The 14,238-nt window shown below is 46.3% G+C and overlaps 1 protein-coding gene across 1 annotated transcript in view; it reads left to right on the forward strand.

The window, feature by feature from the left end:
* The window catches only part of NPHP1 (nephrocystin 1), a 1,322,209-nt gene that overhangs the window by 825,102 nt on the left and 482,869 nt on the right, over window positions 1-14,238 (forward strand). Inside the window, exon 13 of the mRNA XM_069606852.1 lies at window positions 1,099-1,209. Within this exon, the coding sequence (XP_069462953.1) occupies window positions 1,099-1,209 (111 nt within the window). The remainder of the gene's footprint in view (window positions 1-1,098; window positions 1,210-14,238) is intronic.

A 14,238-nucleotide genomic window follows, 5' to 3' on the forward strand; every position in this document is an offset into this window, starting at 1 on the left:
CGTTTGATGTTGTGTTCTTCTTTCGAGGCAGTCTCCTGGCATCTTGCAGAATCTTAAATACCTCCCCCATAGAAGTAGTATCCCTATTATTAATGACGTGTGTAAACACATGAATCGAGAATGACTTGGACCATAACTTTAATGGGGAATAGAAAGCCATTGTAAAACACATCAATGTTCCAAGTACCATAGAAACAAAACAAGCACTTAAAAGCAACATGACAAATAAATATCTGTCTCCAATTTAAACATTTCCACACACTGACAAAATGGCTGATTTTCTAATAGAAATGTCACCATGATGCATTCGGTCTGCATCACACAGCAGCTGATCGACACTAGGGTTCATCTACTATGCATCTTCAAGCGTTCTAGAGATAATTAAAGCTCTTTATTACTAGACCTAAAAAGGAGCTAGATGTAAAGCAGAGAAAGAAGGAAATGTAGGAGCAGGAATGACAACCGCCTAAAATCCCAATGCAGCGATGTACATGCAAGTCCTGAGACAGACCTTGCCAGAAGAGTTGCTGAGAGCGTATTTCTGATCTACCTCTTAGCAGGGCCGTGTAAAGTGACAGGATATCAGCAAATTGTGGTGTACGACTTTAGGCAGCTATACATTCAAACCACTCGAAAATGTAGCAAGGTGCCTGTGCAGGAATGGATTAGTGCACTCAAGTGACGTGCCAGTAATCAGTCAGAACAGCAGATTCAGCAGGTACTTTATTGTTTGTGTAACAGACATTTCTCAATGTTTTCCTTTGTGTTCATGATCATGTCAATAGTGGTTTAGCATTATGGATGTTGACATTGTTTCATTTTACTGTGTGTCACTCACGTGTAGCCTGTATAACCATTGGTTCATTATGAAGGATATTGCTCAGTACTTAGCAGATCAATTTTGGCAATAATCCTTGCCAAAATCAAGATTCGCTCTCCCAGCCAAAGTAATAGGTCTTTCAGCGTAAATAAATTATTTAAAGTTGTCAATTATTGTTTTTGAAATTTTGTGTAGTTGCGTGGCGCTCCTAATGAGAAAGAAAATGGTTCCATGAAAAAGAATCCATTTAACACAACAAATCTACTTTAATTTTGTAGGTCTCTGGAATCCTGCCCAGCCTGCTTGATGGTGACTGCTTTGCAAGGTCCAGTTCCCCATCTCCAGACATTGGGATATTATTTGAACTTGGAATTACTTACATCCGCAGTGTAAGTGTTTGGAAATAACCCTACGTTGGCGCAACATGAAAACTAATTCTTGGCTGTTATGGTCTCTTTTTGTTTTATGTACTATTAAGGAGCTAAAAAAATCTTTCATTTTTACTACTCAAGTAAAACTTGTAAAATAAGCATCTCAGGGCAACTCTAGCACTAACAATAACAAAGGCAGAATATCCAAATAATGCCTATGTTTACTGCCTGCCAAATTATAGCTCTGTTGATATAAGGTGAAATAACCTACCTCCACCCACCTTTTTCCCGATCAATATGGTCAGCAGTTGTCTTTTCTGCTGAGTCCGGGTTCCTCTCTTGGCTGGCTGTCTTTTGGTCTATGGCCCTTCTCAGGTTCCTAGATTCCTGATTTGGTGCTTCTGACCCCACCTTTTATAGGTTCTGCCTCCTGGCTGTGACGAATTATGGGATTCAGTCACTTCTCCCAAGGTGGGAACCCCTTCCTGTGAGAAAAGTATCTGCCTGGTACTGTGAAGAGTAAGAAGAAAGGAGTGATAAGGAATGCCTGTCTGTCAAGCACTGAGACAAATAACTTAAAGGAGCTATGCAAATATAACTCCAATACAAAGTAAAGACTATCCTGAGAAACTTTGGAAGTCCCAGCATTGCGTAATAAAAGTGGGAGGAACAAGAGAATGTCAGAACGAGACCCAGGAATTACAAACCAGCTGAAGACATGAAACTGGTGACTCAGGGGGAACGCTGATTCACCTGGCTACAGGTAGCATGATAGAAGAAGTACCTGTAGTGCAAAAGTGGTTAACCAACAAGAAGTTGTTGGTCCCGTGGTAGTTAGTCCCAGTAGGGACATCCACGAAGGGGTGAGGGGAAACCCCAATCCAAAGGTGCTTAACCTAAAGCACACCGAAGACAGACAAGGGAAGGTTAGTTTACAGATGGAGGAAACCAAAATGAAGAAGAGAATTGCATAGTGGCATGAGGACCGAGAAACCCATGCCCTCTACTCAGTGATACCACGAACAGACGCGCAGGTGTGTCCAGCAAAGTCGAGTGTGCAAATCGAAGCGCTGTCCTGACCAGAGACCGAAAAGAGTTAGATACCGACCCAGTGACACAGCCCCAGTACAACAAAAGTAACAGGGAAAATGGGAGACCCAGGGTGAAGGGCATGTGTGACGCATATGTCCAAGTACAAAGAAAATACAAACATAACAATCAGAGAGAGCCTACTCATCCCAGTGAGTGGCAAAAATCATAAGAAGAGCGAGACTCATTCTGGGACACATCATACTCGTCACAGTGAATAGCCAGATCATAAGAATAACAGTAGTCAAATGTGGACTCCATCTACTTGTCTGAGTGAGGAGTAAAAAGCCAAAGGAAAGAAAGTTGTTGTGATCCTATATTAGTTCATCCTAAAGAAGAAATTAGGGTTGTGAGGCATACCCCATATTCAGAGACTCAGTCAGAAATCTATGAAACCTCAGAGAGGAATTTGAAGAGTCAGGGGAACCAATATTAAAGGGCCTGGAAAAGCCCACAGGACTTGTACAAGAGATAGCTAAAATCTATCTGAAGATCCCATATTGAGGAGAACTTTGCTGAAAAGTAATCCAGGAGAAGGGAGCTATTCTCCTGGTCTTTTGGTTGTGTAGTAATAGTGGTATGGTCAGCCTAGGTTAGTTTTGGACAGACGATAGACTTTTGATTGTGGATTTCACCATTGACGATGAGCACCCCAGTTCAGTTTTGTTAGGTAGGGAAACCCTTAGGATAGGGCAGGTTAGGCATTTTTCTTCATTATTTTCCAATAGACCTTTTCACAATGGCACCTATTAGCCTGTCTCCTCCTTCAGACCTACAACATTGCCCATTCTGCCTTCTATGTGGTGTTTGGCTACTTTGATTAGTTCTCTGTGAGGCGTCTGTGTAGTGTTTGTATGCCTGAATGTTTCTTCCTCCCACTCTCTTGTGTTCCCTAGAGCTGATACAATGGATCCGCCCTATGTCCCTGCTGCTGTCTGTCCTTGTTCTCCATTCCCACCTGCGCTCCATGGTGCTGTTCACAAATTCCCCCTCATCTCGTGCCGCCTGAGCTGTTCACTCATTAGCTGTATGCTGGAGGTTTGTTTCTTGCAGTTGAAGGGCAGAAGCCCACACTGCACTAATGGCCCTCACCAAATTGTGCTTCTCTGTTTCGGTGAACACAGCACTCATTTTACTTCTACCCATTGAACACCCTGTACAGGAGGACGCACAGTCTTCTGACGGCCCTTTCCTTTCCCCGCCATACTTAAGGAAACCCTGCTCATTCATTTCTTGTGTCCTTGTCAGAATTGTATTACTTCCCTGCCATTCTTGCAGGCATCTCGCAAAAATCCTCACAGGCTGTAAAAGTGCAGAGTGCCGCAGTATGCAACTCAGTATTCTTTGAAAAAATACCATGACTTTGCGCCAGATGAGCTGTTCACTGGCTATCCATGGAGGGAAGGCTACTTTTTTAAAGACACAAATGTAAGTCTTACACAGCGCTAGCATATTTAACTGATGCTGCGGCTAGGGTCAGTTCAGCCCAGCGGCGGCTGGTGACTTTGGAAGTTGGTGAGGCGTACACATCTTGGTGGGAATTTGGGAGCGAGCTAGGCCATCTCACAAACAACCAGTGTGCCGGTGGCTTCTCCCTCTGCAAGGCATTTTGGAAAAATGGCTTCCAAGATGTGCAATTTACTGTAAGCCCACAGAAATACGACATCACAAATCCTGGCCTAATTATGAGTCTAAACAATCTGGAATCCACTGAAATGTCAGTAATGGTTTTTTCCCAGCTCACGGACATCTGGACTGGACCAATGTGAAGGCATTAACAAATAATGCATACAAATACAATTTTCTAAAATAAAGCACCTATCAACACCCCCAAAGGCAGTTCACAAAACCGGGAACACTGCCTCTGCCATACAACGCGCACACACAATCGACTTAACTAAAAGTCCACCTATCAGAAATACAAAGCAATATCTGAGCCAAGGTGTCTGCAAACAAAGGGTATGAAAGCCACGTGTCCAAACAGCACACCATTGAGTGACATGTATGAGGCTGGTGGCATTCACAGAAATGCACAGACACAGACTCTGCCCTTTAAAGGATCTCTGCTAGCCCAGAAAGGGGTTCAGAGCGAGGAGACAGCAAATAAGACTATGACCTCCATTCTCTAGCTCCTTCAGAGCCACGCATACTATAGAAAGCAACATTCAGACACTGACTGCCATATTCCATTTGCCTAAGTTGCTGGCAGTCCTGCATGTATGTGCCGCTGGGACTGCTGGCGCACTGACCCAGCCAATATCTTCGGTGATGCTCAACCAGGGTCAGGTTGCCTACCTGCACCAGGCTGCTTGCCACCCCACAATATAAAAAAATAGAAATGGAGCTAAGACCTGTTCCATTGTCATCACTGGTTCCCTATTGGGTGCGCAGGATGGTCATACACTGCCTTGAATTCCCCTCCCCATGCAAGGATTCAAATCCCAGTTTAACAAGTCGATTAGGCGCGCCCACCTTGCAACCTTAGTGTTAAAATTCACCACTGCTGCTAACATCCTGTTTCCATACAGCACTTAACAATACATAAACACATGCACACGCGTCGCAGCAGGGCCTACCTAGGTGAGAAGCTTTTTCGGCATGCAATACGAGGGGCAAGCACTACTTAAATCCTGAGCTATCCCCCAGTGCTCATGCTCATGGACTCTGTGTCACCAGCTGCTGTCCCCATTAACTAAAGGAGCTAATGCCGCGGGGCTAAGATCCCCCGTCTTGTCCCCAAATCATGGAATGCTTTTTCCAGTGAACTTGGCACAGAAGCATCCCTCCTCATTTCTCGCAAAATTCTCAACCTTGCTTTGGTTACCTGCCTCTGTCAGTTCCCCCTTTTGCTAAATTAACCAATATGCTGTGTTTTGCTTAATGTACTCTATCCAGTGTGAGCTTAACATGCAGCTCATTCATAGTAACTACAATATATCTATTTGTCCTATAACCACAGGCGATGCATGCTTCATCCCGCAGCCCCTATTGTATGCCTTTTACTGTAATCTGCAAGCCCCTTCCTTTTAATAACACCACAATGCCTACGGGCTTCTGCATGCTCCATGCTACTAGGAATCGCTCATTCCTTGCCACACGACAGTAGACCCCAGAGACGTTTTATTGGAGGGCTCATGGGGTGGCTGCCCAAGGCCCCCCACGATGCTGCCTGGTCTAAAGCAAGATTCCAGTTTACATTAGGCTTAAATAGCACATGCCAGGAAAATTTGATTGCATGCTGCTGCGGCTCCAAACCCATTGCCTGTCGATTTTGACAAGTACATTCTGCCTTGTTCAATTAAAACATACAATGCCTTTATTTTCATTGTGGAATACATAGTTTGGGTAACACGACCTTTGTAGCGTTACTTCCCCTCTGTGGGAATGTTGCTGATCTTGTGCATTAGTCAAAGTCGAAATCCATATTCATCCACGGAGGTTCGGAAGTTGTCTCAGTGTGTTAAGCAATTATCGTAAGGATATGTGTTCATGTGAAGAATCAGAAGGGCACATCCGAGTGAGGCTGGCTGGACCGTTTTTAAATCTGAAGTTCACAAATATACCTGCACAATTACTTGGGTTTGCAGCAGAAGCGGCGCGATTAGCAGCACTGTTCCTGCACCAGATACGGGTTAAAATTAGTTTGCTCAGCTGGGCATTCTTAAAACCTAAGCAATCGCTTAACAAATGTGCATAGAATATCTGTCGAAGCGGCAAACAAGTATGCAAATTCGAGACTGTGCAGCAAAAGTGTCCATGCTTGTATCCTGGCTATGCCAGCAGACGGCACAGTGATCCTGGTCAAATCATATAGGATCCCTTGCATTACTGTGCTGTTTTCTGCAAGGTTTTACCTACTTGCATGCTGGAACTCCCCTTGATAATCGAGAACTGACGCTAAAATCATTCCCATGTTATGTAGCCCCCGTCTGTAATATTTGGGGTTTTAGAATTGTCAGGTTTGGAAATACGGGTTGCGTACTCTTGCAAGTCAGTTTTATAACATTAGATTGTTTTAGTTCATGTTGAGAGCTGGAAGAGAAAGTGCTCAACTGCTTGGAATTGCAATATTGGCACAAATCCCCGCTTCACCCCTTAAACGCTGTGTGATCATGGGCATCTCATTTAATCTTTTATACATTTTAAATGCTCGTCTTAAATGCTGCACGGCTGCATAGTATGTCTCACAGGGAGTAAGGCCTCTCATAAGCTGGGTGCGACGCGCACAGGCTATCAGAAATCGAATGCATTTCTTTGCCAAAACTCATTGGCACCACGCAAAGATGTCTTTTTGCCCATGCCTGTTCATGCTTATCAGAATGCATCACTCTTGTTGGCCCTACGGACCCTTTTTGTCAGTCACATATATATATTTCTGAGGCTTGTGGAATCTGCTTAGATCACATGCTGTGCATAGGCCGACATCTAGTGGAAGCTGCGGAGTATTACAGTTTGTTTTTTGAAACTCGAAAATGGGCGTCGACACAGGCGTGCCAGTAATACTATCCCTAGTGTGACGTCCACTGTACCCAAGATCCCTCACGCGTCTGGGATCCTCAGATTGTTTTTTTCCGCCATACTGGTCGGAAGCATCTTGCGGAGTCCCCTGGCCTTAGCCATACTTTTGCTATTATATTGCAATTTAAAATTATTTATTGACATCCTTCCCCACCCCAACGTCGACCATCGATCTCGACGACGGCTGGAGAAGACATCGACCGTCGGCTGCTGCACGACGGATCTGGGCCTCGGAAGGCCTCTGGCCTCGGCCCGGGCCTAGTAGGCCGCTGGCCTCGGCCCTGCAAGTAGGGAGAGTGGGGGGTGGTACATACTCTTCACTCTTGGTATATAGGTACACCTTATATATTTCCTACACTTATCAGCCCGCTGCCTCAAGGTGCGTATGGAGGGTACCCCTTTCCAATTCTGCCCCAAGTGCAATCGCAAATACCCTTGGGTCGACGGGCACGCCACGTGCAATCTCTGCTTGCCGAGGGACCACCCCGAAGCGAACTGCAGAGCGTGTAGTAGGTTTAAACCTAAAACACTTAAGGACCGTTCGACAAAGCGTTGGGCCCACCACGCCAGGCAGGCAGCCATGGCAGCGGAGGGCGCCTTCAGCGATGGCAGCGACGCCGTACTTTCGGACGCCGAGGGCATTACGGCGTCGAAAGACTGCCGAGCGCAGGTCCCCGACCTCGGAAGGTTGTCCGGCAGGGCGGCTATGGGGAAGACCCCCGGCGACGCAAGCGCTACACCTACACACACTAAGCACACTAAGTCCAACCGAACCTCGACGACGTCGACTTCTCGGAAAGAGGCACGGATAGAACGGTCCGACTCGGTGTCCTCTGGGCGCTCTTGATCGAGATCGCCTCATGACGCAAGGCAATCATCCACTCTTGCCAAGAGTGCCTCGCTCCCTAGATTAACGGAAGTTCGATCGTCGGAAGACGAAGACGACTTCCACCCCCAGGCCGCGCTCCAAGAGACCGAGAGCGCAGTTAACACCAGCGAGGCCCCACGCTCAAAACAAAATACCTCTCCCGACCCTCGGCGCCAGGCGTCGAAAGTCTCTGGGGCCTCTAAGGGGCAGGGAAAACATTTTTCCACGCACGGGGAGGGAGGGAAACAGCGGAAAGCTCAGCCTTCCACTCCTGTAAAACCATCCTTCCACCCCAAGCAGACAGATAAACATAAATCTACTGGGACAGCAACATCCAGCAAGGGTACCCTTGATAAGTCCTCTAAATTGCCTACTAAAGTCATACCCTGTTCCAAAGAATGGTCCAGTGAGGACATACACAGGGTCATGTCAAGAATGTCTTCCTTAGCGGATTTTTATGACAAAAACCCAGAACATTTCCTTTCGTATGACCCTCAAGGGGCCACACCCTCAGGCTCCTCTGATCCTATCCCCCTAAGTAAAAAGGCCCGGGTCGAAAGACCTGACCCCTTCGAGGTGCAGCCTTACTCTACTCCATACTCTACTCCACACCCCAGATACCAAGGACAACCTTTCCCTGAAGGGGACCAGGAGTTTTCAATTATGGAGGAACGAACCGGGTCTGAATACTATGCGGAGGATGAGGACCTGGAGGAGGTAGAAGATGAGGAAATTTACAGAGTAGATTCCCCGGTAGAGAGCGAAGCCCCAGTTACCGACTCTCCAGTTGATAACCAACCCCTCCTTAATGAAGTTCTTGCTCGCGCAGCAGAACATTTTCACATCGACACCCACGGTGTACAGGAGGAAAGGGACTTCGCAGAAGAGTTGGTGGGAGAGAGGAGGCCGGTCGCTCAGACCATCCCTATCCTTAAATCCATCCAACGTAGAATAGATCCATCCCTGGTGAATCCTAACCTCACCAGAGCCGTCAACCCCAGAGTCGAAAAACTTTTTCGGGCAGCCCAGTCTGACCCTCTTTATATAAGAGGTCATCTTAAACCAGACTCCCTAGTGGTTACCAACACTCGGAAGAGGGCTGGGACACCCTTATCGTCGTCAGAAGCTCCTCCCGACAAGGAGAGCAAAAGACTGTACGGGTTTGGCAGGAAGGTAGCCTCAACGTCCGCCTACCAAGCAAGGATTGCAAACTCCACCACCCTGTTGGCAAGTTACAACTGCCATCAATGGGAAGAGGTCGCGGCGCTCATAGCCTCAGATCCTGAACCGTTAAAGGGCCAGTTGGCTCGGATCTCGGCAGAAGGGAGAGCCGTGTCTGGTTGCATTTTGAAAGCAACTTTCGACGCTGCAGACAACGCAGGAAGATTGATAGCAGAAGGTACTGTTATCAAGAGACATGCGTGGTTACGGCAGTCGGGGTTCAAGACAGAAACACAGGCATCATTAATAGACAAGCCGGTGGAACCAGATCTATTGTTTGGGAAAGCGGTCGAAGACGCACTTAAAAATGCCAAGGACGAGTACGAGACTCTCAAATCCCTTGGCCAGCTTACCAACAAACCCCCGAACCAGAGGGGGAACAGTAATTTTCGTCGCCCACGCGGCCAAAATTCACAAAGAGGCAACTATGCCCAAGGACAGGGTACACAATGGAACAACAACCAGCAGTCTACCCAAAGTTACAGTAAAGGTAACAAGAGAGGTTGTGGAAGAGGCAGCCCCAGCAAGGGAGGTGGCACGCCTCCGCCAAAGCAGTGACGCTCAGTTCAAGGTCCCTTCTCACGCAACCCCAGTAGGGGGACGCATTTCCAACTTCACCCAGGCTTGGGAAGGGATCACCTCAGACCCATATATCTGCCTTTAACATTCACAACTGGGCTGTTTTACCATGGAACTCACTCATTTCGCATTTAAAGCACCTTATTTAAAAAAAAAAAAGAAAAACATGCAATGTATAAGACGCAGTCAAGCATTTTACTGATTACATCGTCTGTTAGCCTGTCTCTTTTTCCATACAGCTTTGTAAGGCAGGGTCATTTGTCGGGCAGTGTTTTATCTCAAAACTGTCTTTGCACATTCCTTTCTTGACAAATCACTGCTCACTTTCGTGGGCCATAAAGCAAGCATGTTTTTATTTCTCTTGTCGCACTCTTAACGCACGAGAACAGCACTTCCCTAAATCACTACAACTCAGCCATTTTAATGCGAAAATCTATCGTTCTTAGCACGATTTATGAGTTAACTTGCCTGCTACGAGGAAATTACAAATTTAACTCCATAGCTGCTGGTCTGAAACAAAATATGTTTGCTTAAAGTGTACCAGCTTTTTGCACTTTTAACATGCTTGTTTAACTCTTTTTGGGCTGCAATCGCCACAAATTTGTGCGCTTTAAACTATAATATCTGAACACCTATTTTAATTCAAATCTTTGCAATTTCAAAACCTTGGCTTGACGCCAATTTTTATTCAGCTTAAAATATCATTTTTATACTAGTTCCAATGCTTTTACTGCGCACGCAGACAGTTATGCCACGAAGCGAGCCACATGAACAGCCACAACATACAAATTTAGACACATACATGGCGTGACATGTAACAAGTCAGATTCAAACCCTGACCACCTGCATGCATGTCCCTCATTAATAGTTTACTCTTGTTATTGATTTTTAAATGCAGTTAATGGTTTTGGATTGTTCCCAAATCTGGACTGCCATCATTCTTTTTCCCCGTGTCCCTATCGGTTAGGGCAGTTTTCACTCAGCTTTTTTGTTCTCCCGACCCTCTCGATCACTGCCTTCTTCAGGTTTTCGTCTGGTCCGCTGCCCGTAGAGATGGGAAGGGATAAACCGGGTCCCTTCAGGCTCCGACTGCAGTCTTGATTATACTACCATTGTCTACGGGTAGCTTCACAGTGTACTTAGCCCGAAATGGCGAAGGACTCGTGATATTGCCGAAGACCTAGAGTTACTTTGTGTCAACGGCCATTAGGTGACTTGTTTTAATCAATAATTGATGGTCAAAAACCGTCCTCTGCTGCCATGTGTACAGGAGGGCGCACAGTCTTCTGACGGGCCCATAGGTCAGAGCACCCCCTCTAGTACCTGTAAAAGAAGATAGCTGCACCTTGAGGAGGTTGGGGTGCAGGATTCACATACTCCAACACAATTCAATAAGGACAACTCAATGGATCAGCACAGAGACTGTTAAGTTCAATAAGGTTTATTTCATGCCACTTCTGACACAGTGCCCACCTATCCGCGGTAGTCAAGTTCCCCCACTCAACTAACTCCCCCAGCATTACACAGAGCTCATTTTATAGCAAAATGTGAGGGAGCCATCTGCCCCCACCTTTTCCTGCACAGTCTTAGACAACTTCATCGTTAAACATTAGCTCATTGGGCAATTCATTTTAATTGGACTAAACCTTCAAAATGAAATATGCTCTAGCATGCATTCCTGACTATTCTTTGGTGCACTGTTCAATTATAATTTGTGCAGCTGGATTCTTTAGATACAGGTTTCGACCAGGCCCAATTTAATGTCTGGTTTCTGCCCATTAGTCAAGTTTCTGAAGGCATGGTGTGCTCGAACGTCTCAACTTTAAAATGATCTCATCATTACACACTTTGAGCACTACTCAGTTTCTTCTTGTTTTAGCCACATTTCGGTTACATGCATTTTTATTAAAGGCATTTTTGCCAGAACAATTTTTACATCATGGTAATGCCATTTTCGACTTTATAAACACAATGCCTTTGAATACTAGTATATTGCAACATTATGACTACCATTTTCACATAATTGCAACAACACATGTCCCTTCGAATTTCTCTGCTTAGGTTTAAGTGGGGGGGGCTCCACTTCATTCAGCTGTTGATTTAATATATTTTTAATTTGGGTCCTTCATTACAACCCCTCTCATACAGCACTAACTGGTTGGGTTGGTTGTGTCATCTGGGTTTTCCGGCATAAAAGGTTTTAGCAATAGCTACACACCCAATGCAGGGTGATGGATCTTCTGTCAAAAACCTGTTTCTCTTGCTATTTTCTTTTTTCCCATCTCTGACCTGAATATGGGCATTCTCATAGGGTATTGACACTGATGTCATGATCTCTGCTTCCAAAAGGTCAGGGTTTTCCCAACTCCCTTGGAAGCAGATCCATAACCCAGGTTCCGAGTGCCAACCAGTCCCAATTGGGACCTTTTGGACCCAGTCCTGGCGCCAGTGGCACCAGGCTCATAAATATGCCCAGTCCCAGCGCTGGAAGCGCCGGGCTCATAATGCTTGGGTGGACTTACCTGCAGCAGACCATGCTGCTTACTTGCCTGCCAGTTGAGCCTCTGATCCTCTTCTGTTTGGAACTACTTTTCCTGTTGGGTGGGGCAGGAGCCACTCCCTAGGTTCAGAACACTGGAACTCTTCTGGAAAGCAGGAACTCTTTTCTTACCTAGGCGTGGCTGTGGAAGGAGACACCTAAGCACTACAGGAGGCTATTTAAACCACACCCGATGGATGAATCTTGCTTTGCGTTATTCTGCATCCTCTGCAGCAGAACGCTCATCGTGTCTTCTGCATCTGATCCTGGGCCTAAGGAAAAAGGCTTACCATCCTGAATCCAGTCTTCAGCAACACCTATAAAGACAAGAAAGAACAGGTTAGCATTACGGTCTTCAGTGACAGCTCTTCACTTACCTGGTCCATCGGCTGTCACCAACGCCTCGCGCTGCATTCCGACATCTGAAAGACAAAGGCTTACCTACTCTTCGTGCGCTCTGGAGGTCTTCACACTGCATTCCGGCATCTGAAAGACAAAAGCTTACCAACTCTTCGCACGCTCCGGAGGCCTTCGGCGCTGCATCCCGCATCTGAAAGACAAAACAAGGTGCGTTTAAAGACATTGGGGAACTTTAATACTCACGTGCCATTACTCCTTTCCACATCTAACCCAGTGGGTATTCCGGCACCCTGCAGCCGCTCCGAACTTGTACCTGCAAAATAAAAAGACAGTTAGAGCGCATCGTGAAGCAGGCAACAAGCGCTTACTTACGTGCTTCCAGGCGCTTCTATTCATCACACGGGCTCCATCTTCAACTCACTTCAGCCCGTCATCCACCATCGCCGGAACCCTGCAAAACAAGAGACATCATTACTAAAGACTTTAAAGACATTAGAATTACTCGAAACTTACCGTTCTTGCAGTAAACGACGGACAGCAGTCCTCTGAAGTCAAGAGGCCTGCTCCCCTTATCCAGTGAAGAAACTGGTTACAGCACCCTGCCCCGAGGCAGATGGAGAGCACGGCGTTCACTTACCTAAGGTGAGAGCGTTAACCTTCGGGGTTCTACAGGAGAAGAGAAAGGGAAGAAGAGAGAGACATTCAATAACCCAGTTCATTAATCCCATATTTTCTATCTGCAGACATCTTACCCTTCGAGTCAGACATACAGTGCACAGAGGTCCAGCCCAAAGAGCCAGCCGTGTGTTACACATCACCTTTGAAGATACGGTATACGCCCAGTCAAGACCGGCGCCTCTACGGGAATCAGGTGAGCGTTACAACTGAAGAGTGCTGGAGAACAGGATTTCTCTCAATTTAGTCCTTCTTGCCAGAAGGCAGATCCTGCTGGACGCAGGCAGTAAGTAGATGAGAATTGCACGTACTTCATGCAGAGACAGTGAAGATCTTCTCCATGTAAAGGATTCCTTATGTCAATCTATTCTCCTCCATCACCATCAAAGTATCATCTGTTCTGCATGACGAAGGGTCCGCCCAACGCATCTGAGATGCCTTAGTTGTATCTTAGAAGGTAAGGCTAGTGTATGCCTTGGGTGACAAAGGGTGCTGCTTTGCATAAGGGTTAGGGATGGGGGTGCCCAAGGGGTCTTGGTGCCACCCCCTGCAATGGGATGCAGGGTCCTGATTTGGCATGGAGAAAATCCCCTGGTCCATCCCACCTTCGCTGAAGAGCATAACCAAGACTTTCACAAGCATGAGCATGGTCCCTTCATGCAGACAGATTATGGGGAATGGTTCAGTGGAACTAGCAGCAGCTGCATGCTATAGTTCCCCTTGCATAATTTACATTAATCAAATCCAGAACGACAGGAGGAAGAGCAGGACCATAATTAAGACGACGCTTGAGCAGGTAACCTCTCACAAGAACTTCATAAACTTAAAGCCTGTAAAGTTAAGGTAGCCCTCCTCTGTGGTAGACCAGGATGGAGCAGTCGGAGAGAGGACCGCAGATGGGGAGAGAATAATTAATCACAAGTCTTGCATCAAAACCATGCACTAACACCAGGGTCGGGGCTCATCAAACAGTATACATACTAAATGCATAACAGGATACACTTGAGTTCCCTGAGGTCTTTGAATCTAGAAGGCTAGGTGAAGACCCTATAAAATAAAAGGCCTATAGCAGAAGGTGTTGCGAGTTGGTGAGAGAGGGGGCGAGAAGAGCTTGCTGGAGGATTAATATTTAGGTCATTTGGATTAAGGAGGAGAAGATGACTTGGAGGAGAGCAGAGGGGTTGGTTTGGGATTAGAA

The sequence above is a fragment of the Ambystoma mexicanum genome, chromosome 4p, assembly GCF_040938575.1.
Source record: "Ambystoma mexicanum isolate Mex_15411 chromosome 4p, UKY_AmexF1_1, whole genome shotgun sequence".
NCBI lineage: Eukaryota > Metazoa > Chordata > Amphibia > Caudata > Ambystomatidae > Ambystoma > Ambystoma mexicanum.